Raw genomic sequence first — 24,990 nt, 5'->3', positions numbered from 1 at the left:
TGGGCCTTACACAGAGAGCACCAGTTCCCTTCCCATGCAAGTTGCTCTGCATCCATCAGAGAGTAACAAATTGTCATCAAAACTCACTTTATAATCCGCACTGCGTCTCCTTACCTTGAAGTTTCTGCCTCTGTGTGCCACTACCAGCCTTCAGCCCATCCCGCTAGTGGACCAGCAAGATTCAAGCAAGAGAAACACTTTCTAACCCTTCACGGCAGTGATAACAAAGTGCTGATATAGTCTAAAAGTATTATTGCCTACACGGCTCTGCTACCATCGTTACTGCCAGAATCATCATCACCATCAGTATTATTACCATCTTTATTAGACAAGATAATCTCAATTATCATTAGTGCTAATTTATTACACTCATCATCAGCTCTGTCATCAGTGTCATTCATCTAATCGTTGCTCATAAACGTTTAACAAATGAAAACAACTGCTAATCTGCAACTTTTAAATCAGTTGAGATCTAGGAGCAAAAGTGGGAAAATGCATGAAAACTCTCAGACCTCCAACAGCACTGTAACTACTTGTATTTTGGAATAAGTACTGTTCTCCAGAAAATGTCGACATCTTTCTTCCACAGAGATCAGTGGAGGAGTAGCAGGTTTTCACCAGGGAAAGTGGGCAATGATGATCCACTCAGCCCTGTACAGCAGATCCTTGTGCAGAGAAGGACAACACATGGTCCTCCCTGGCTAGGGAGTGACACCAGCTCAGGATAGGAAACAACAGCGAAGGACAGGAGCGTAACTGTGTGATTATCTCCACTCCCCAATTGCACTTTGCTAGAATGATCTGTTCTTCTCAATTACTTCATTCCATGCCAGTGAACTGCAACAGCTGAGGCTCAGCATAATTCACAGTCAGGCGCATTTTGTTGTTGTTTGAAAATGGGAAATGCTGGGGTACTGCCCAGAGACTGACATCAATGTGTTGGTGATATTTTATGGTCAGTACTGAAACTTCTCCCTTTTGGACAAGTCCATTATAAACCTTTGGATGACCCCTAAACACCTGCAGATGTATCTGTGGAAGGAGCCTCAAAGCCTCAACACTGGAGTTACTAGACCTATTTCACATATGCCACAGATGAGGGAAAACAATCCAGGATGTGTCATTTCAAAGTCAAATGCCTAAAACAGAAGTTCCCAGACTGTCAGCAGTGTCACTTCTGCAGCACTGTCACAGCAAGGAGCCATACCAATAAGCCCGCTAATGGCAGGACTGATCCCATAGACAGCACGGGTTGCCTTGAGCTGCAGGCATGCGCATGGAAGGCCAGATGTCCTGGTTTGTGTCTCTGGCACAGCATCGTACCACTGAAGCCAAACTCTTCCCCGACCCAATTGCACAGATGTTGGGGGAGCGGCGGTAGCACAGGGCTGTGCTTTTTTTATCAGCAGAAGAGCAGCCACGGTAGGGCACTGACTCACGTGAGACCATGACTACAAATTCCAGTGCAGTGAGACATTTTGCACTTGTTTCCCCTTGGCAACCTGTGGCGCACGGGGAGAAAGCGAACAGCAACCCGCGACAGAGAGGTTTTGGCAACCCAAGCACGATTCCTCACCGCTGACATTTGCGTGACGGTCATCCACTCGGGAGGGATGTGGAAGTGAGCACCGGCTGAGTCGCCCAACAGCACGACCCCTTGCGAGTCTGCACCTAATTAATGCATTTTATTAGTCACACATGCAGAAAGAGCAAACGGAAACTGAGGATGGAAAACAACCCTTATAGCAATGGCAGCTGATGAAGGCTACAACACCTTCCACCTGGCTGAAGTGTTCAGACCCTGCAATGGGATTTTTTGCTCCATCTGCAGCAAAAGCTGATTGACAGGCGTGTGCCAGCAACCCTAGAGAAACCAATGGGGACTGGGCATGAAAAACAGGGAGAGGTCTTGCTAATCAGAAAAAATCCTGGTTGCATTCAAGGATATGTGGCTAACATTTATCTTTACTACCCATAGAATAAGCATTATAAAGTACTCAAACATATAGAGAAATCAGACTACTCAGGAAATTGCTTAAAGCTCCTTATTGTAATAACAGAACCGGGTGGTGGATGCGCTCTTCATATGAGTTATTTCTGCTGGATCAATCTGGCTGGTTTATAGTTAATGTTACTTAGCACTTGTAGATTGCCTTTCATCTAAAAATGTTGAACAGTCTTGCCAGGCAACAGTTCACCCCCAGGATGCTGATTTAAATGTAAAGCAAGATGACCAGCAGCTGTAGCCACAGCCGTTTAGTAGGAGTGTTATTTGTGCATACATGCATGTACAGGCACCCATATCACTGTCAGCGAGAGTGGCTGACAGCATCACTTCACCTCTCTAAGGCCTTCTCTGGAAAAGCATCAGCATCACTGCTGGCACAATTGTCAGTGTTTATGGCAATGGGTCAAACAGGACACACAGAGCAACTAAACTGCTCTCCTGGACCCTCTGGTTGGGCTTCGGGCACCACAGAAGATGCAGGGGTGACATCTCTGTTTGATGCTGTCCCTCGTCTTTGTATTTCAACTTAATAACTGAGCTGGCTTTTAACAGGAAATTACCAGCAGCCTCTGCTTTTCACATTTGATCTTTGCCCATCCTCAAGATAATAAAAGAAAAAAAAAAAAAAAAAGATTTTGCCATTTTGCCTTTCTCTTGCAATTGTAAAACCCATTGTCTTTCCACTACATTGGCAATGACTGTGAAAATATTAAAATTTTTATGAAACTAATGCAAAAGACACATGGTTTCTTGTAATGACTGTAAAGATTTACCTTTGCAGAATTTCTCTTCGTAGGGAATTCCGTCTTTCGGATCCACGCCCTGTTGGAAGAGAGAAGGGACAGATGATAGAATCTATCTAGTCCCTGAAAAATGGCAGTGAGAAACAGAGGCTGAGAATTAAGTTCTTCTTGAATGTTTGCCAGCAGGTAGCACTGTATCATGATAATGATGCTTTCCATTACATTATTTTAATAAGTATATGCATATTTAACTTAATTATAATAGCTATCATTTAAATAATCATAAACATTAATAAACAAACTTCGCTCATAACCACTTCCCCTGTGCTTCCTTAGTTTTTGATAAATACAGTTCTATTACTTGGAATATCAAAGGTAGTAAATAAAGAGGCGTAATCTAAATCAGTTAATAACCAGGATAAATAAAAGAAGAAACATTTGCAGAATAATTTAAAAGGAGGAAAAAAGAGAAGAAGCCATCAAGAAGGAAGTGTAAGATATAACTTCATTTACTTACCCATATGCCATTGCAGTTAGAGTCACTTTTCACATCCCAGTTATCAGGACTGAAAAAGAGTTACAAAAGGATATATTGTGTTACAGAAAATAAAGCAAAAGGAGGTTTTGAGGAAAGGAGATCCTCTCTTTCATTTTTCACTAAAAATATAAATTAATTAGAAATTCCTTTCTACACAGAAGGGTATTTTTTCCTAGCAAAATCCAGTACTAATTTAAAGTTAATACTGGAAGTTGCTGAATGAAACTTACTCTTTTAGTCTGCATATTCACTTAGGCAAAGTGGAGATAATTTTTGCAGAAGATGGACCCCTTTTTCCTGCCCTTTTCTTTGCTTTTAAGTGTTCACTGAAATCCACCAAGACCATCATTCCAAATTCAGTGCAGGGTAATGAGGATTTGCTCTGGCCCATAACACAGTTTAATTAGCTCAGATCCCTTTTACAGGGAAACTCCATCTATTCAGTCTGGCATTACACATGGATTCCGTAAGCCTATTTCTGCTGGTGCAGGTGTGCTGCCCAGGCTGATGGTATATAATTCTTCCAAGCCCACACCCTTAAACTGCGCTTATCTAGTCACAAGCCAGTTAATGCTCAGGCTTTAAAAACAGTCCTGGTCAACAACTTCCTAACAGACCCAATGTAGAGGAGAGCTCTATTTTTGAATGAGTACTTTGAGCACAGGATAAAATAGCAAGAACAGGGACCTTGTTTTCCATTTCAGGTGTGCATGGAAGTCCATGCTGAAGCAGCTGGGAGGTATTCAGCCAGAAGATGTTCACTTGGAAGGACACATATTTAGCTCTACTATCCACTGTCACAACATGACGATGGGATGCTGGAGCTCAGCAGCCAGCCACAAGCACCACTGTTTCACCTCCTGCCCTGCTGCTCCCTGAAGTAGGCACAGCCCACATTACCTCAAGTGTCATAAGGCTTGTAAGCCTCAGCAGCTTGGTTTCCTTCCCCACCTTTGGTCTGTCTGACCCATTTTGGCTGCAGATGCTTCAGAGAAAGGAAAGAAGCCTGTGGACCACCCCTCATGCTAATGTGCCCCATCCCTGGTCTCGGTCATCCCCTCTCATCTCCATCACAGTGACTTCAAGCAACAAGCAGCGTCATGCTCTCTTAAGGGTATGGCCAAAATCCAGTAAGGAGCTCATTCTTCAAGGAGCTGCAATTACCAGGAAACTTTAAAAATAATTAAAAGCTTTACCGTCTGCCAGGGTACACAGTGGCATTTTTGTCATCGCAGTCTCTGCCTCGCCAGTGATAGCCCCTCAATGTCTGAAAACCAGGAGAAGCACATAGATCAGACATTCATTGTTACTCTTGCACTTCTAATTTAAAATATCTAAAATGAGAATCTAACTCAAGGTATAGGAATAAAACTCAGTAAATGGGTTGTATTCCAGAGTCCCTTTGCTAGGCTTTAATAAATGACACTTTGCACACTTGGTGCAGAAATAAAACAAGATGGCAATTTAATTTTTTTTTAATATAACTTTATTTCACCTCTTATTAATTCAGTAAACGGACCACTCAGCAGCAGAGCAATTTGCTTCTGCAAGGAGCACAGCTTTATGTGTGTATCTCCCAGGTGGCATAAATGGGCGATTGTTTTTTCAACCAGAATAAAACACTTTTTATAACAAAAAACCCTCCATTCACTTCACTCCTATACCTATTTTCACATGAATGAAAAAGGCTTTGTAGAAAGTAGGGGGAATACCGGAGACATTGTTATTACCGAGGGATTACTGTACCAGAGGAAAGGCTTTGCTTACTGGGAAAGTGCTAAATTTATCCCCATCAAAATCTTCAAAAGGCAGTTTATTTCTTATGACACTGTAAAAAACAAAAGCAACAAATGCAGTGTTAGCATATGGAAGGGAACCTATTTGAAAAGAAAAAAAAAAAAAACAGAAAGAAAAAACACAGTAAAGAGTACAGAATAGATAATAGCTAGCATGTTGTTTGCAGTTCCATATTCAGTTTTAGCTCCAGGCTTGTACTTCAACAAAGTGATTCTGTCCAAATGAGGACATTCTGATTTCTTTCAATATCTGCTGACTGAGCTCAGGAGGTGAGGCTGATGGACTCGTTTATCGCTGCAATGTCAAACCTTCAGTCTCTAAACCAAACTAGGACATCAAATATGTAAAGTAGTTATCATTTTTGGAAGCAAATGCTAGACACAGCCTGGCATAAGTCCTTCTGCCTGGGAAAGAGCTGCAGAATGGGACCTTGTGCTGATGGAGACTAACCTCCTCCTTTCATTAAAAACAAATGGCAAACACCCTTTCTCATATTCATCCCTCAAGTCTTTAGACCATCTCTCTCCTGTTGTGTTCAGTCTAGAAGACTTGGAGTTTACACAAAAGTAGCTGATTTTATGGAGTAAAAGTGAATTTAATAGGACCATACACATTGAATTCATAGGTAGCTTTATGCTTTAACTGAGGATCAGGGTCTCATCTTGCAATTTCTGTATTTAGTCCCACAAACTTCTGGACATGCTGAAACACATTTGAGAAAAGTATTTTACCTTGATCTGAGCAATGCAGACCTGAGCCCTCAGTGGTCCCCCACAATGCTTAATTACATTAACCTTTGAAAATGACACCTTATTTTTTTCCTTTTTTTTCATTGTGATTTTTGTTTCCAGCAACCCTCTAGGTGTTAGCAGTGCCTGAACTGAGTGTTCAAATGATGGTGTCAGCTCTGTGCCCCTTCCTTTTAAACTTGGACACATCCTAGTTTCCACATGGTGCTGCCCAAGTGTGTCACCTCTCTCTGGCTACAGGACACAGATGGGTAAGAAAAAATACTGAGATGACAGGTGACATGCACTTTTGATGGGGCTTGTAACCCTTATTCTGTCTGTAATCAATAATTTCCACATGCTGATTTGGGCCACTTATTCTCTGCAGTAAGGTTTAGTTACAAGGAAGTGGTACAGATCCAGACCACATGAAAAAGTCCAAAAGTCCAGCTGCCAAATGTGGTTTTTTGTAGCTACAGAAAGAAAAAACCAAGGAAAGTGAGAGAGTGCATGAGAGAAAGAGGTCAGAAGAGTTGAACACATTCAATGCAACATATTATACGCAATTTGATTCCTGCTTATACTATCCGAATTCACAGGGATCAAACTCAGATTATTTGTCCCGACTAGCATTTCAAAGGCAGTTGCAAGGTGTTTCATGTTAATCAATCCATTCCAAATAAACTCCTGATATTTGCAGTTTCAGTCAAATGAGCAGAAATTGGTGATAGAGTTGGTCTTGGCAGTCAAATTAGTAAAAATATTCTACTGATAATACTGATTTATTCTTAGATTTTCTTGACTCCTACTCCAACTCATGGGAGCATGTTGTCAAATATGCTCCAGGAGTAATAACCCAGCTGATGTCCTCGGCCTTTCTCAGAAACTGACTCAAAGTCAGCACTGGCATAAGTTGTTTTTCCTGCCCACCGTCCACTCAGCTTTCTTTGCACCTGGAGATTATCCTGCACTTTGCAACTACCACTTAATTCATGTTCCTCACAGAGTTACAAAGGTGTTGGTGTCCTTCCTGCACCTGAGCTGTGGGCACCCCAACTGTGTGAACAAATGAAACCAAGAAGTATCCTGGGTGCAGAAAATGTCAGGAGAAAATCTACTCCCTCTTGGAAGTGTCATATCTTTGAGTATGTTGTATAATTGACTTCTGAGACCTGCTAAAATTATGCAGATATTTTAAGTATTGAAACCTCTCTCTGAGGAATCTTACCTGAAGTCTGTGTAACCTCCCTCTATGCTACCTGCACAGTGGTTTTATGAAGGAAATCAACAGAAGTACAGGAAGATTTGTTAACTGAGGATGATTTTTGAAAGAAACAAATGTATCATATTCTGTTTCTGGTTAAGGGCTGAAAACTTTATACATACTGTTTAATCTTCTCACACAGGTTAGCCACAAGAGGAAATGTACATACACTTGAGAACCCCATGAAGCTCTTCTGGAGGGGAAGAAAATAGAAGAAGGATGCATTAGTTCACAGGGGCACTGTGGCTTGCGATATTCAGTGTCAGTAAAGTCCAGTCCTAAATCATGTATTTTCTGCCTAGAAACACCTGAAAATTCCAACAACTCTATTAAGGGTGCTACATGCCAGAGGATTTTGACCTGAGGCCGCAGTCAAAGATTTCGATGGAACATTTTATAAACCAACTACTCTTGCTTTCAAAGAGCCACAAAAGTAAAAAGGAAGGAAGAAGCTCCTGTGAAACTGTCTCCACTCATGTACCAAAGTTATTTTTCACTCTTTGTAAAAATTACTGTTCTCATGTTTGATAAACTTGGTGGTATCTGACACTTAGTGCAAAACTAGTGAAAGCAACACACCGTGGGCCATAAGGCTGGTTTCTGCATGCTCAGGGAATGGAAAAGGAAAGGAACAAGCACAAAGAAAGGAAAAATGGGAAGATCCAGCATGTGCATAGAATGCCCTTGATTTTTAATGAGATTTTAACCTGGAAATCTCATAACTAGACTTTATCTTGGTCAGAGCTACAAGTTGTAAAAGACAGCTGCTGCGTAATAAACTCTTTCAACATTGGTAGACCATAACCATGGGCCAATCCAGTTGAGGTCTCAGGTAAACAGGAAGGTTCAGAAGCTCAAAGAGATTTTGTTAATGAATACTCAAGTTACAGAAACATTGTGCAGCATCAGCAATTAATCTCAAAACAGCCTTCATTCTGAGTTCATGTGGTCTTTAAACACCAAGAGCATTTGGGTAGTCTAAAACTACGGAGGGCTAGTCAGTGCACGGTCTAATTATCTGTATTCACTGAGGCTGCATTCAGCATGTAACTATGGAGCAAATGAGCAGATGGACATACTCATAACGTTATGCAAAGAAGGGTAATAATTTTTATTGACATAGCACTTAAGAGTTCTATCCTTGGACCAACTCCCTTGTGTTCCACACAGAAAAAAAAATAAGATGGTCCTTGCTTTAATAAGACTACAACCCAAATCTAACACAGAACAGAAGATAAATGTTGGATACAGCTCAGGAGAGGACAATGAAAAGCTGTTAATCACCATGAGGGGCAGTAACGCCAGCATATAAAGCTCTGAGTGATGAAGGAGAACTTCGAGGTCGCACTGCAGGGCAATGGGCCAGCAGTACCACAGTGAGTAAGGGATTGCCCTGCAGCTCCAGGGAAAGCAGGAGTGTGTTTGCCTGGGCAGGTAACAAGGGGTGATGGAGATAAGGGTCTTGCACTGCCCAGAGCAGGAGGTCAGCCACAGCAGTGTGTCACGACCAGGATATCAATATGGAGAGGAGGGCTGGACTAGTGAAGACGGGATGGGAGACCTAGTACAAAGATGGTAGCCAACATTTGCACTGGTGGCTGAAGTGACCAAGCAACAAAGTGAAGACGAAAAAGAGTGGTAACCTGTGGAGGAGACCTACAGTGGAGGTGCAGCTGTAACACTGCACTTTCTGATGGATGACATGGAGAAATCAAAGGACAAAAAAAGGAGGAAACTTGGGGAGACAAGAAACCTGCAAAAGAACCCACCAGTTGACTCTCTTCAGCTCTGTCCAACACAGGCAAAAGATAAAGCTGAAGTCACACCAGCTTGGAGGGGGCCATGAGGTGGAGGGGGTGTCAGTGGATTCAAAGGAGAAAGCAGAACACAGCTGCAAAAGAAGGGGATAGACACAGCCAAAAGCAACAGGGAGCGAGGCCTTTCCGTGAGATGAAAGACCAACCTGGCCCCACTGCTGTGGCTCCAGTCACCCCATGCTCTTCCCCATCCATGTCCCTGTATTTAACCTTCCTGCCAGCCTGGCTGCTGCAAGGCTACGTCCTGCAGCCCGGCAGGGACGCAGACTCCCTCTTTGCTCTGTGCATGTGCATATGCATGGATGGCCAGCCAGGTAGAGATTGAGGGGTGCACAAGTGGGATGCCAGCTTTTCTCAAAGAGCTTTGCAAACCTAGCCACACCTTCCTGGAAAGAGGAAAGAAACCACTTCCCCCACCTCCTCCATGTAGGAATAATCTCAGTGCTGCCTACAAAAAGCACTAGAGGCTTTTAAAGCTTTCCATCAGGCTAAGATTTGCAGGGTCTTAATTTGAGCTGCCAGCTTTTCACTTCAGCCTAAGTCACAGGATGTAAAGCCTTTGAAGTTAAGGCAACTGGAGCTGAAACTGTGCCAGAAAGACAAACTACAGGGCTTGCAAGAAATAAATAAATAAAACATCCTTTCATTCCGCTCATTGGCTGCATTTGAAATCTGCCCTTTGTGGTAAGTAGAATAAAATCTTCCCTGCCCTTTTCTCAGCTAGTCATTTGAAGATTGTTGCTGACCGGATCTCTGTTAGTTTCAAAGGAAGACCATCCTGCAGTCCCAGAGACTGCCTAACTTGAGTGGGAGTAGTTGGCATGATGGTGCCCTGGAAGTGGTATGGGTGATGTCGAGCTGGACTCCCCAGCCTACATATCCCCACAGCATGTGTGACAGTGAGATCTGAAGATAATGCTTTGGCTCTGTCTGGAGATGTGCAGGAGAGCAGCTCACCTGCTCTTAGAAGGTGTCTTGGTCTACTCTTGAAAGGCAGCAAGGAGCACAGGGTTTAAAAAAAGGGATAACCTTTGCATATGCATGTGTAAGCAGGGAATACAGGTGAGCAAGCACTACAGGACCCTTCCCAGCAGAGCCAGGCTATGATTGCAGTATGTGTTTTTTGGAGGAGACAGGTTATGAGTGGGTGGGCAGGAGACAGGTTCATACTCCCCTCTGCCTTACAATTCCCTTTTGGCTCCTTCCGTGGCTTTCCACTTCTCCTGCTGCTGGGTTGGGAATTGCAGGTACCACGTAGCCATGACAGGATTGCGTGCATTGGGGCGGAGTCTAGTTGGAGGCCTGTATCTAGTGGAGTGCCTCAGGGGTCAGTACTGGGGCTGGTATTATTCAACATATTCATCAATGATTTGGATGAGGGAATAGAGTGTACTATCAGCAAGTCTGCTGATGACACCAAAATGGGAGGAGTGGCTGACACGCCAGAAGGCTGTGCTGCCATCCAGCGAGACCTGGACAGGCTGGAGAGTTGGGCGGGGAAAAATTTAATGAAATATAACAATGGAAAGTGTAGAGTATTGCATCTGGGTAGGAACAACCCCAGGTTCCAGTATAAGTTGGGGAACAACCTGTTGGAGAACAGTGCAGGGGAAAGGGACCTGGGGGTCCTGGTGGACAGCAGGATGACCATGAGCCAGCACTGTGCCCTTGTGGTCAGTAAGGCCAATGGCATCCTGGGGTGTATTAGAAGCGGGGTGGTTAGTAGGTCGAGAGAGGTTCTTCTCCTCCTCTACTCTGCCCTGGTGAGACTGCACCTGGAATATTGTGTCCAGTTCTGGGCCCCTCAGTTCAAGAAGGACAGGGAACTGCCAGAGAGAGTCCAGCGCAGGGCAATGAAGATAATTAAGGGAGTGGAGCATCTCCCTTATGAGGAAAGGCTGAGGGAGCTGGGTCTCTTTAGCTCGGAGAAGAGAAGACTGAGGGGTGACCTTATTAATGTTTACAAATATGTAAAGGGTGAGTGTCACGAGGATGGAGCCAGGCTCTTCTCGCTGACAACCAATGATAGGACAAGGGGTAATGGGTTCAAACTGGAACACAAGAGGTTCCACTTAAATTTGAGAAGAAACTTCTTCACAGTGAGGGTGACAGAACACTGGAACAGGCTGCCTAGGGACCTTGTGGAGTCTCCTACTCTGGGGACATTCAAAACCCATCTGGACACATTCCTGTGTAACCTCATCTAGGTGTTCCTGCTGTGGCAGGGGGATTGGACTGGATGATCTTTTGAGGTCCCTTCCAATCCCCAACATTCTGTGATTCTGTGGTTCTGTGGTTCTGTGGTTCTGTGTGGTTGCTCTCATGAAATGCTACAGCCATGACTCTATTTGTATTCTTTCACTGCTGTTGCTCAAAGATGCCTCTTAGTGTCTTCTCCACCCATTAGAAAAGTTAGCACTGGAAGTGCTCACAGTGATTGATAACACCAATACTTTATTAATTGCCTGTTAACATTCCCTAATGACATTTGCTTAATGATTTTAATTTGTTTTACAAAAAAGAATAATAACGAGCCCTTAACGCTTGTTGGTGTTTGGTTTAAACCGGTCGCTCACAGGTAGCTCACTACTCTCAAAGAATGGAGACATTTATTAGATTTTTCGATGGTTGTAGCCACTTTCACTGCGTCTCTATATCTGGAAAAACACCTTTTATTTTTCCCAAATCCACAATGATGCTAAGAAATGCCCAGTAAATACAACCGCCCTGGAAGCCAGACAGACTTACCATTCTCATTACCCATAGCCATAATCCTGCATGTTTTTTATGCACAGTCACACACAGCTGCCAAGCAAAGATGGGAACAGATAACTTACATGAACCTCTTCACATGGTTTTCCCCAAATACATAATGGGGCAAAAGCAAGTAAAATATCAGATATGGTAAGAATAAGAAGATACAATTTGATGGTTTTGTCCAGTATAAGCCAAAGCATGTCAGGTGAATGTTTTCTCTTTGCACTGGTGTGGATGCAGAGATGTCCCACACCACAGACAGGGCATTTCTGGATCCTCACCCACACAACCCTCTCCCCAAGCAGCAAGAGCACCTTAATTTCTCTGGCCCTTGCTCACTGATGTGTATGTGCTTAGGCAGGTGAACATGATTTAGCAGCATTCAGTTTCTGCTGGTGATTTTCCTACCATTTCATCACATGATGCTGCTCTGGGATATGGGGCTTATGCAGGTGTAATACATGCTGTGCTCTCTCCTGGAGATTTTCCATTGTTTTTCTGGATTTGAAATGAAATTTACCACAACTCAGCTGAAGGGGAAGTTGTAAGAGACAGCAATGCCTCTAGAAATGTTGGTTTTAAATTTTCTAGCTTTAAAATAAGCTTCAGCAAGGGTCATTACAGAGAACGTGCTAGCAATAACTGCAGGAGGTGCCCAAACAACCACATGATGCCTGTTTTAATTTGATCTGACCTTGTATTGTGAGTTTAGAAATACATTGACTGAAGAAACGCAACTATAACCAGGGCCTTGCTGCTTCTAGCTGAGACACAGTCTGCTCCTTCCTCCTGCTGCTAAATAGGCAAGTAGGAGCAGGAAGAGGCCAAGGGCATCATGATAGAGAGCAACAGAGACATAGAGTCATCAGGGCATCAAACAGCTTTGAGGATATGGGAGAGTAGAGACAAGCTGGAAGGAGACCCCATTGCACCCAAAGATTGATGAAAACCATGCCACCCTACTCAAGGCCTTTCAGTACTTAAAAGGGGCCTATAAGAAAGATGGGGACAGACTTTTTAGCAGGGCCTGTTGTGAAAGGACAAGAGTTAATGGTCTATAACTAAAGGAGGCTAGACATGAGGAAGAAATATTTTACAATGAAAGTAGTAAAACACTGGCACAGGTTTCCCAGAGAGACACCCCATCCCTGGAGATGTTCAAGGCCAGGCTGGATGGGGCTCTGAGCAACCTGATCTAGTTGAAGATGTCCTTGCTCATTGCAAGGTAGTTGGACTAGATGACCTTTGAAGGTCCCCTCCAACCCAAACTATTCTATGATTCTATGACAGGACATGGCATGCATGGACATCAGAGGCCAGATGATGCCAACCATAAAAGGGACACAGCCTGATATGCCAGGGGTAGAAGCACGTGTGAGGGACCAAAGAAGCCCTGTGTCCTAGCAAGCAGAAACAGCACTCTGATCCTTCTTCATCCCCACACCTGCGCCCTGGCTCTGGCTATCAGAGAGAACCTCCTTGACACAGAGCATCTTGCTGCAGGTGTTAACATGAGGACTTGCACCCGGGGAAAGGGGACTAGAAACTTCATGTAATTTGAGCAGAAATCTCAGGCCATCAGTAGCACAGTGCTGAAGAGGAAGGAAGATGAATAAGATCCTGCTGGTTGCTGTTCTGCGGGAGCTGAGACCCGTCTCTCCAGCACATTGGTTATTTCCCTGGCTTGGCAATTTGGCAATTGCCCAAAGGCTAATTAGGCACCTCGATTTTCATTTATGTGAGTAGCATCACAGTGAGGATTCAGGAAGAAGCAATTTCAATAATTTCTTCACAAAGAGCAAAAAGATTAGCTCTGCATTAAGTGTCTGAGGACAACTAAAAGCAAACTCCATGGCTGAGCTGACTCATGTAAGTGAACCCAGCAGAATAAAATCTGCTATTCCTTTCTCTGCTACCTTTTAAATATCCTCTATAAATCTGAAAACTGGTGGAGGTGGTAAGATTTTAAATCCCAGTTCTCAAGTTTAGAGGCAAAAGCAGCCTCTCAAATCAATAAGAACTAGGCAGAATTTTCGTTCGGGCCATTGCATGAGTTTCAGACAACCCCAAAGTGCAACCAGTCACTGTTCTGAGGCAGCGGCTCAGTTCCTGAGGCTCCCTCTTACATAAGGCTAAAAGGGCAAGACAGGGATGACAAGGGACAAGGAAGAAGCATAAAATGAGGAGAAGAAATAATAAACACTGCAAGAATTTTGAAAGAACTAAGGAAGGAAGCTTTTCTAGATGAAAAAGCACAGGGCAAATCTCAGTGGGAAATTCTTGCTTTTGTAAAAAAAATCTAAACAAAATCTATATCTGTTTCTGTCTTATTTTAAGGCTGGCTGCCCCATCAAAGGTGAGTTGGACTAGTACAAGTGAGTGTCTCAGCATAGAGTTGCACTATGGAGCTCACAGATAATATCCTCAGCTGCTGCATGAATTCCATTCACAGAATTTATGTCTGGGATGGATGTAGGCAGTTATGCCTACTCTACAAGCAGTCTGCATTTTTTATGAGTTTTTTTCTGCTCTCCCCACACTTTCATATTTCTTCTCTGTCATCTCCCTCTCCTTCTTCCTGTTGTCACCTGATAGAGCAGATCCTATACCAGGTAGGAGAGAGTCAGCATTCAATTCAGTGATGAACAGGTGTGTTCTCAATTGGACATATTAAACACGGACTCATTCCTGATAAAATGCAAGTACAGTGAAAAAAATCATAATGCCACTGATTTCTTACCAGATCCTTGGAAGTCTTCATCATCCTTTTTGCTTTCCTTATTGCAGTACTCAGCCCCACCTAGAAGAGCAAGAACAAAATTAAAAAAAAAAAACAGATCAGCATTACAGTGTTCTACCAATTTTCCTCCCCATTTTCTATCATTTAAAAAAAATATATCAGTCACAGCACAAAAATGATGTATGAGTGCACAAACTCATCATCAGTTACTTTTTATTGGACTAACAATCAATTATCTGATCACCCACTATGAAATTCCAGTTGCAAGAGTTCATTTATTTTGCTCCAGGGCATCATTTATCTCCTCAGGAAAAGTCCAGAATGGTTAAAAAGCTGAGATTCATATCCTGACTGCACTGCATGAGCTGCAGAGGACAGACTTCTCTAGGGACTCCTGCTGAAGAACAACTCATCCATTAGATGGTCAAAAGAGGGCTACACATGTGATGCTGGTCTGACTTGCTGCAGAAGGGTACAGAGGAAACATTTGGTCTTGCATGAATAAGGGTTATTCTCAGCTGAGGTTCATCTCAGCAGGGGAACAGCTGCCATGTGGGAAGGTACAAAGCAGGGAATAGAATTTGGAAGAAAAGTTTCCTGCTTAGGACCTAGGAAGGTTAGAATTTATTCTGGAAATACCTGCCCTGGAGGGCAAGTTCTCCCAGACAGTGGCAAGAGTGTTTTTCTGTTGGGTTCATGCAAATTTGTGTTGAAGAAGCATTTTTGGGACTCTTCAAAATTAGGTACTTATACCTAAATAGAAAGGGAGAGTGGGAGAACCATTGTAAGAAAAGACCTTGGAAAGGCATCCTTATCAAAGGAGAATGGGTTGGCCATCATAAGGCCATGAGTTACAGCTACTGGTGGTAGAATCATAGAATTGTTTTGGTTGGAAAAGACCCTTAAGATCATCAAGTCCAAGGGTTAACCTAGCACTGCCAAGAACACCTCTAGACCATGTCCCTGCGAACCTCATCTTCATGTCTTTTAAACACCTCCTGAGGATGGTGACTCAAACTTCATAATTCCCCAAATGCCTTCCCATTTATAAGCATGCTCCTCAAGGAGGAGAGGAAATTTTGTGCAAGGGGCATCAACTGTGCATGCGAGTGACAGCCAGGGACCAGCGCCTGGCAACAGGAGGATGGATGTGCCACAAGAAGTGCAGCAGGGCTGCAGTTGAACACACAGTGATGGCCGCTTGTCACAACTGGGAATTGCCCAGCACTGCTGAGGTCCTGCTCTGGAGGCTTCCTCCAGGCTCTTCCACTGCAGAAACCTCAACCCATAGACTTTTTCTGCCCGCCTGGTCCACAGCCCTGGCTGAATGCTGAGGCTTGGGGAGTAAGCAGGAGCTGTTTCTGCATCATGCTGTTAAGTGCTTACTCTGGCCTTATGAAGTGTGGCCTGTACCACAGTGCAGAAGGATCACACTGTCACGAGTGTTTTTCCTGTCACAAGGACTCTACCCAGTCATGGAGGTGAGGAGATGCCCCAGACACGTTCATGCAGTCCAAAATGTTTAACAACTGCTTAACAACTGTGATGAACAGCACTTTGTAAATTCAGCCACATCTTCCGTAGGAAAAGAAGATCCCACAACTTCAATGAAAAAAAAAAATCTAGTCCCAGAGGTCTGGGAGGGTGGTTTAAGTTTGTGCTATGGGTGTCCTGCTCATGAGACAGCCAGTTGTTGAGTGCCCCTGAGATGAGCCCAGCTTGCAGACTTGTGTGCAAACTTCAGGCAAAAGCATTTAGTTTTGGCAGGATAATGCCAGCATGCTCCCTCCTGCTGCTCCCTTTTCACTTTTGGACAATATTCCTTCATCTCAATGATGATAATTGCCATATGGTGTCCTGCTTTTATTAGGGCCACCTTTCAGTCATATCTGTGAGGCACTATCTGTGTGATGGCCTCTGTCCTTCCCCTCAGCATCCAGCATGAAGGCTGAAAATATCACCCACTCGCCCTCTTTGAGGAGAAATAATTTCTCTTGTTCTGTAGGCTTTGAGGATAGTTTAAAAAATAAAATAAAATAAAAAGGGACAAAAATCAATTACTTTCAAAAATGGAAGGGAAAATCTGGTATATCAGAAACATGCTAGCACTTTGTTTCTGATAAAAATGTTAAGTGAGGACAAATTGTTCTGTCTGATGATGACCTGTCATCAGTCTCTCCTACAGCTCAGCCTAAGGACATAACTGCTAGCTTCATACCAAACAGGTCTGAGGGCTCTGAGGTAAAGTTCAGTACAAGTTTATATTTATCTGGCTGGAGCTACAGGAACTCAACATGGGGGGAAAAACTATGCTTGGCCAAGTGGTAGTGTTAAAGCATTTGGAAAAAAAGAAAATATCCCTCAAGTGATGGCACCTTACTGAACAGCGGGCATACCAGCTGGAATAGTAAAGCAGCATATATTTGCATTTAAAGCAACCATTACCAACATTTTTTTTACTAGGGGTAAAATTTAGCATGTCATTATAGTTGATTTAGGCAGTGATCAAAGCAAATTAATTAACTGTGGTATTCAAGGGTCAAAAATTTACAATGAACAATATAAAGGAATAAGGAAGAATAAGAATAAGCAGCAAGGAACAGACTTCTAAGTTACTGGTTTTTAATATACATGTGACATTAATATACGTGTCACATTAATATATGTGTTCAATATATGCTTAATTCACTGTGTCTACTGGGTATGTCACAAACAGATGAGAGATGCTATGAAAGAACCTAGCTGGTTTCCTAGTTTCTTCCCCCAGGGCAACTGTTGTCCCCAAAACCAAACATGCTTCTTGCATTTGCCTTAGTTACGTTGTATGCAAACAGCTTCTGTCACTTCTGCTATAAAATAACTCGAGACTTGGATGAAGAAAATGGCTTAAAATTGAGTGATGCATGAAAAATTTCCAGGGAGGCAAGTTCCATCAATCCCTTTTTGCTGGGCAGGAGAGGAGAAACCTTTCTTGCTCTCAATAGCAGTGCGTGAGAAGCACACACTTCAGCCAGCTACAGCAATATTGCACAGAGAAAGCAAAAAACAAGGGAGGAAAGGCTGAATTGCCTCTGCAAGTAGAAAATGCTCTCTCTGAAATGAGATCTCCTCCCACTGCAGAAGTTACTTCAGCCAGGACTCCGGGGTGGGTTGTGGAGGACTGGAAGCTGAAACACTCACCCAAGAGAAAACACTTGTGGTTTCATGGGTTGTAATCCCTGGTTGACACCAACATGTCAAGCCTGCCCCACCAAGGGCCATACAGCCAATACAACCTCTCTCGCTGCAACTCAGCTAACAAGTAGCCTCCTCTCTTGCCCATGGCATGACAGCACCACCGAGAAAGGTCCCAGTCTTCAGCAGATGATGGACGAACTTGTCACCGCTACCCATAAGGTGTGCAGAGGTCTTGGGGAGCAGCAATGCCCCACACGCTAGAATCCGTGCAGCCCCAATGCCCAGCACTACACAAAATATCGAATATCCTGGGGCTGGGGCAGTAGGGTCACTGAGATTTCATTCACTGCTTGCTTTCAATGGTCTCCACAGAGCCTGTGTATTCCCAGTAATTAATTTTTTTTGCAAACAGATCTATTTCTCATCATAAACAAATGCACAGACCAACTTTAATTGTCTCTCATTTATCACCCTTGTTAGCCAGCTCTTTCCCAGGAGAGTGGATATTTACAAAACACTCGAGAAATTTTCCATTCTAATTCATTTTCTTCATCCTTATACCAGGAGTATACCTAGAAAGGTACCAAAATGCAGCAGAGCTTGTTAAACAGCACTGGCAAAACTGTGTTTTGTTCTACAACTCGCACCTTTCATCCTGCAGAGGCCAAGAGGGAATCTTTATGATTGCATGAGACAGCTCAACCAAACAATATGTGCTCTGGACACAAAATAGTGACCTTCCCTGCAAGCTCACATCTAAACCACGTGAAGCCTGACTTGACTCTTTTTCCTCCCAGGGCAGTCTCACTTCCGCTTATTTTACACCACTTGTTTCCTTTGGACTTGGACTCTGTGTGTTCTGGATGAAACATTTTGATTTACTTTTTCTAGCTTACCTCTGCCACAGTCAGTATCCATGAGCAACGTTCCCTTGACCTCATACTTTTGTCTGCCAGTCTCCCACCCCGAATGCCACTGTGCCTGTGGGTCACCCGAGACTTGTTTTCAGGGGACCTGCCTGGAGAAGCATCTGCGTTGTTATAACACAGCTGCACACAGCACACTGCAAACCCCACACCACCCTATTTTCTTTGGGTTTATTTGGTGGAAAGTTAGGCTTGTGTGGCTTAGTGTTTGGTTAGCTGGGTTTTTGGTTTGTTTGTTTTTGGCTTTGATTCTTATTGTAGTTGTTGTTTGGTTGGTTTGTTTTTTCATTTTATGTTCTGCCAATGAAGAGGAACAGAGGAAATTGTGAAAAACAAGTGAAAGAAGAACTAGTGCTCAAACTGTGCCTTCTGCTATTGCTTATCTATAGGTTGTTTCTTCAGGGCTTAGCTCTGACTGCAGCAGAAATAACTCACATTTCATTAGATTTTACCTGTTTCTAAAAAGAAAGACTGAACGGAGGGCATCTTCCTCCCCAAGACCTATCCTGCCTCCCAGATGCTTGCTTTACAGTCAGTGGTCACAAAAGAAGGAAATGGATCCCTGTCACAAGGTCTACCTTTGGGTGGCAACCTGCTCTTATCAGGAATGCAGAAGCATTCTCTCCCCGGAGTTTGGTTCTGCCTCACCTCCTGGGAAGCAGTTCACATTTTCACTGAAAGAGAGAGAGGAACAAGAGAAAATAGTGGGAGTATTTTTATTTTATGGAACCCTAAATGCTTGCTTTTTTCCAAGCCAGAATTGTTTGGCTCCTACTTTGTCAAAGAACAGGCTGGCAGCAGTAATGTCCATGAGGGATGTAGCTTTTGCTTTTCACAAAGTCAGTGAAAGACCTGACAGAGGGGACAAGTACCAGCACGAGTGCTTGTGGCAATGAAGCTTATTTTGGTAAGATAAAATGACATTAGCATAAATATGTATATTTTTGCTGACTTAAAATGACTCCTGGCAAAATCCTACTACTGGAGTTTAAGCTAAAGTCTGCAGCCACAAGGTCTCTGATAATCCAGAGCAGAAAAGTGATGGGGAGCAGAAGAGGCACTCTGAAAGGCAGAAAGAAGAGCATAAGCTCCTTCCAACACAGACCATTTAAGATTGCCAGCAGCAGGACTTCAGTGCTGAAGTTGAGCCATTATTCTGGCCCCAGCAAAATCAATTAAAGTATTGCCATTTAACCAAACAGGCCAGCTGGCTTGAAAAGATCTACTGACAAGCTGAGAACAATGTCCCACAAACCTGCTTGCTCCCAGGGCCAGAAGGGGAACTTGGTAGGTAGTGCCTATAGCCCCTCACCCTATTTCAACCCTTTTTACTCACTAGAGGAATGTCCCTGCATCACGGGACCTGTTGCAGAAAATGCTCCACCATGTGAGCTGATAAACTTTTTTGACTAAAAAAACATGTGGTCATCCTAAAACAGGTAGTTTGGATACCTGTACCCACTGTCAGCATTTTGGAGTGGTGCTGCAGCAAATATGAGAGCATCTGCTGTCAATGCATCTTAAACCACAAGGCATATTACAGCAGCCTGAGATGCTGCCCAGTTTTCAGCTACCTATGGTAAGCCTAGACTTGTCATGAGCCATATTATTTTGCCTCCTGACTTGAAGGAACCCACAGTGTTGCTACTTTCATACTAATGATAGAAAGGAACATATCGCTGAGCAAGAAACATGCAGTGTAGATGTCCAGCCTACTCATGCACCTCTACCCACAGTTCCAGCCCTGGCCCAGGCTCTGGTCTATGGGCCACTGATGGCAACTAGGGGCTCACAGGACCCCCATTATGAATGACATCTACTTGCATAGCCATGCCGGTAATCGAGGATCCACTCTTCCCCACCAGCATCAGGGTCTCCTCCTGTCACTGTCCACCAGAGGGGTAGCCCACCTTGCCCAAGCCCCTGTGACGGAGTTGCCCTCGCCCAGGTTAGATGATCTCCTCCTCCAGCTCTGTGCTGAGAGCACTGTGCTCTGTGCAAATGAGCAACATTTTTTATTCATAATTAGAGTCAAGTCTCGTAGAACAATCACAGAGTGCTAATAGCTCCAAGTAGGTTGGCAAAAAATTAATTTGGGCTAATTTGTCAGGGACCAGGGAAGTATGTAATATAACACATGTATCATTTATTCAGCTTGCAGTGTCTCCTTTATGTAGATTCTTTGCAGGGCCTCTGAAGCAGGGGCTCTTCCTTCCTCAAGACACACAATCTTCACTGGAGCAACATCAAAGAAACAGAAAAAAACAAACTACTGACTGAAAAAGCAGCTACATGTTGATATTTGGCACCTTAAAGGCAATTAAAACCTGAACGTTACATTGCCTTTTGAGAGACAGTAATTCTATAATTATTTCACTCCCTTCACCACTACAAATATGATACCAATCCTGGGAAAATGGGCATCCAAAAATCTAAATGAATAAATGAAGTACCTGAAAATCAATAGAGTTGAACAAAATAGTCATTAGTATTAAAGTCTTGTTCAAACACTTGGCAGGGGACTGAGCCAACATTTGCAGGATCATATAACTGAAGTGATCAATCAAATTACAAACCAAAGAAGCAAATGTGAGGTAAACTGCATTTTATGCATCTGCATCTCTGACTGTATATTTTTTTTTCACCCATAATTCATCTTTACTCAATCTGACTTGTCACAGAGTTACTGTGGGCAATTTATCAACCACTTGAGCATGAACTCTAAGCACTGCTCTTCTCCTCCCATCTCCACCAGCCTCCTCACACTGTCTTGGGGCACCAGGTGTGCTAGAAAGGAAGGCGTAGTCAGGGTAGTAAAATTGTTTTGTTGGTAGAGTTTCCTTATCATGGGTGAGAAACAAATACACCTTGACAGAAAGGAATTTAACTACCTCTTGGAAGAGAGAGAGTTTACTTGAGACACTCACAGGGACAGTGTCCAGGCTACAAAAATGAGATTTTTAATTTTGTTTAAAAAAAAAAAAACCCAAATCAAAACAAAATCATCCGTTGTTTTCCTCAAAGAAAGTGCAGTCACTGGAGCTGTCACTGGAGGTGGAAGGAGTCAACAGCTTGGTCCCACACCTGCTCTGACAGATGGGAAGAGCTAACCAAAGATTTGACAGCAACCCCATGAGTGGCAGCCTGTCCCCTTTGGTTGATAGGTCAGGAACTTCACCACAGGTCTCCTAATTTCTGCATGGGAGCCACCTTGGTTTAAACAGCCTCCCTGTCCAGTCTCGTTAGTCTAGCTTGCTGTGCAGCCACAGAGAGTCCATCCCTTTCTTTCAATGCAGTTGACTGTCTGCATCCTCTTTCACTCCAAAAGACAGCTGGCACATCTGCCACCAGCAGAAGTCAGGGTGCAGGGTGGTTTCTGCTTCTCTTTGTTCCCTCGCACAAGCAAGGAAGTCCACATAAAAATCTAACCCTCATGCTGGCAGTGCAATGCATGTGCTATCACCATTGCTACAGCTCCTGCTGTCCCCCTGAGTGAGCTGCTACACTGGGGGCTGGGGGAGCCTCCCAGCCCCTGCTGTACTCTCCCCTTTACCTCCAGGACTCCCAATTTAAAAAATAAAATAAATAAAATAAAATAAAATAAAATAAAATAAAATAAAATAAAATAAAATAAAATAAAATAAAATAAAATAAAATAAAATAAAATAATAAAAGGCCCCACAGCCAGCTGCTGTTAGAAGTGCAGGGGAGGAAAAAAATATGCAATTACCTGGTCAGAAGGTGCTAGAGACTCATGAGTGTTTGTGGGGTGAGTAAAGACCTGGCAATTATAAAGGGAGAGTTTGTAGTAGGGTCACTCTAATTTACCTTGGGGAAGGGCGGAAGGACCCATGAACTGTTTTATCAATTCAGATGCAGAATTTCTGAAGGAACGCATTTGATGAAGTTTGGACAATATCCTGATTGAGTCAAGTTAGTGGGGGCCCACTCTGCTGCCTGCACTCTTCTTTCACCCCTTCCTGGTTGCACACCCATGTATCTCTATGTTGGTATAGCGTGGAGCATAGTAGTCACATGGGACACACCTGCTATAAAACAAATGTTACTGTCATTCTTGGAATGCAAGTGTTTCTCCATGCCTTAATATTGCCAGAACTAAATCCATCTTGGGGATGAACCACAGCTCACCAAATCTCATAAAAAGGCTCTGACTGATTTAAGTGGCTGTTGGATGAGGCCCCATGTAAAATATCTGGTGGAAACCTTTAGAAATCAAACTTAGCTTTATCCATTCAGATGCAAGGAAAAATATTTCCAAAAACAGATGCCTAAGTGAATCACTTGCTTCTTGACACTGCCAAAACCTGACCATCACTCACAGGTTTTAGCGTGACTGGGGCTGCATGATGACTTAGAAAACAAAGAAAACAAACAAACAAACCCCACCACAACTAAAAAAAAATCCCAAAACAAACTGTATCTGTCTAGACACCTATGTATGTGTCTGTGTAGCAAAGGTCTAGGAGATGCAATCAGGTTACCATGGTGCAGCAGGTAACTGTACATAACAAAAGTAGCGGTAACTCATTATGTTTCCAGCCTGTGGTGAAAGATTATGCATGTGAACTTAAACCTCTTGCATTGCAGACTAATCCAAGTCAAACAGCCCTGCATTTGCAGCAGGTATCTAGAGCCTACACAGCCTGCCACAGCAAATCGGGCAATGTGGGGATAACTTACCATGCCGTAGTAATGCTGTGGTGTAGATGAATCTCAGTATCTGGTTTGGAGTTACTGTACCACTAAACAATAAAGTCTGGAGAAAGTGAGATTTTATTTTCTCTACTGTTCTTTGACCCAGACTGGTACAAGAGAATTTGGCTCAGTAATGTCCACTGTCTGACAACAATGTTGTTAGTGGCACACACAGCTAGCATGTTATGCACCTTTCAAATAGACCTTTTCTTAAAGTGTCCATGCTCAAAATTTTGAAGTTTATTTCCCAGAAGATGCACATGTACTGGTAGCCTCTATACTGTTCAGCTCCAGCTTAAAAGACCTTCCACAATCAGTAGCTTTGAGAAAAGCAGAAAACCAACTCACCTTGGGAGGAGGGTAGAGATGACAAAGTGGTTGGCCTGGATCCTGTTTACACAGCTTCAAGGAATGGCAGACCACATCGGCATTCATTTCCTTGTCTATGCTGAAGGAAATGGTGCATAAACAAAGACTATTATGTTCTTCTGGGTGCTTGAAGGAGAAGCTATTTCCATGGGAAGCTTAATCTCCCTAACGCCAAACAATAACCTCAGCTCCTTTCACTGTGGCCTGAAATTGCTCCTCAGTTCATTGTTGGGTCCTAACGATTTTCTGCCGTGACACCCTATTCAGCATTTAAAATTGGATCCCAGGATGATGAAAAAGCACCATGCTTTATACACAGCACCTGAATCAAATATATTATGATTGTTCTGGTTTTTAATCAATCATAAGTCTGACAAAGATTGTAAAGGTTAAAGTTAATGCATATGCAATTTGACACATATGAATGTTCAGTCATTAACTCAAGAAAATAACCAGAAAACCTTCAAAGATCCTTAACCTTTAATCACCAAGCACAAGTGCTAGGATTGTTTCTTTCTTTTTGGGATACACCTCTGGGCTAATCAGGAATTAAATTAAAATGTCTGATTATAGCACTTCTTAGTCCTGTAAGCACTTTGCAGTCCCTTGACTAGTTTTAAAAATAAAAATAAAAACCTTAGGGAGAAAGAAGGTCTAGCAAAAGCTCTGTTAATTAAACTGAGAACTTTCAAAGAGGAATAAAATGACCTACATTTTATTTTTTTAATCACTTACATTACTTAGTAGGCTTCCCCAAGAGTGTGTATCAAGGTTGGGGCTGAGAGAATGTAGGGACTGACAATTAGCTTGATTAAAGGTAGAAGGGAAAGCAAGAGCCAAGTATTACAGTAGCATGACTCTGTAGAACCTGTCTCGCACACACGGTTATTCATATTCCACCCTCAGCCAAACGAGCTGAATTTCAAAAGGTAATTACATCAGGTGGGCCTGATCTGAGATTCAAATGGAGTATGAAAATGGTTACCAGTGGCAGCCTGTGTTTGTTCACTCAGGAATAGCTGTGCCAAATGCCAAACCAGCATCACTCCCAAGCATCTCTGCTTTAATGATAATGTGATTTTAAGAGCAAAACCCCTGCACTTCAATCCAACAGCACATCTGTACATGTCAATAACAAGCTAAACAAGCAAAGACCTGAGAGGACGCAGCAATACTTACAGTTCAGCTATGTGTGGTCCGTAAAGTTCAGCAAGTACGTAACAGACTCCTTGCAGTTTTTCTAGAAAGTAATTGAGCACAGTGAAACTGGTTTTATAACAGTCAAAATATATCAGGAGTTCGTTCATTAAGGTGAATGCTGATTTATCTTAGAGGAAGGTGTGTGAATCCATGACCTCAGTATAACACCAGAGAATGAGAAAGCCTGAATTTCTAACCTTGCCTAGAGCC

General features: G+C 43.1%; 1 protein-coding gene across 1 annotated transcript in view; it reads right to left on the bottom strand.

Moving 5' to 3' along the window:
* Positions 1–24,990, bottom strand: part of AOAH (acyloxyacyl hydrolase) — a gene marked incomplete at its 5' end in the record, with an annotated part of 82,151 nt that overhangs the window by 37,729 nt on the left and 19,432 nt on the right. Inside the window, 9 exons of the mRNA XM_082045962.1 lie at positions 1,577–1,671; positions 2,782–2,830; positions 3,269–3,317; positions 4,486–4,556; positions 5,057–5,117; positions 7,201–7,271; positions 14,393–14,452; positions 23,560–23,659; positions 24,760–24,820. Of these exons, the coding sequence (XP_081902088.1) occupies positions 1,577–1,671; positions 2,782–2,830; positions 3,269–3,317; positions 4,486–4,556; positions 5,057–5,117; positions 7,201–7,271; positions 14,393–14,452; positions 23,560–23,659; positions 24,760–24,820 (617 nt within the window). The remainder of the gene's footprint in view (positions 1–1,576; positions 1,672–2,781; positions 2,831–3,268; positions 3,318–4,485; positions 4,557–5,056; positions 5,118–7,200; positions 7,272–14,392; positions 14,453–23,559; positions 23,660–24,759; positions 24,821–24,990) is intronic.

This window comes from Streptopelia decaocto (genome assembly GCF_964273445.1).
Source record: "Streptopelia decaocto genome assembly, chromosome: 2".
Classification (NCBI taxonomy): Eukaryota; Metazoa; Chordata; class Aves; order Columbiformes; family Columbidae; genus Streptopelia; species Streptopelia decaocto.
Note: the sequence above shows the minus strand (reverse complement) of the source record. Positions and strands in the feature narration are given on the sequence as shown.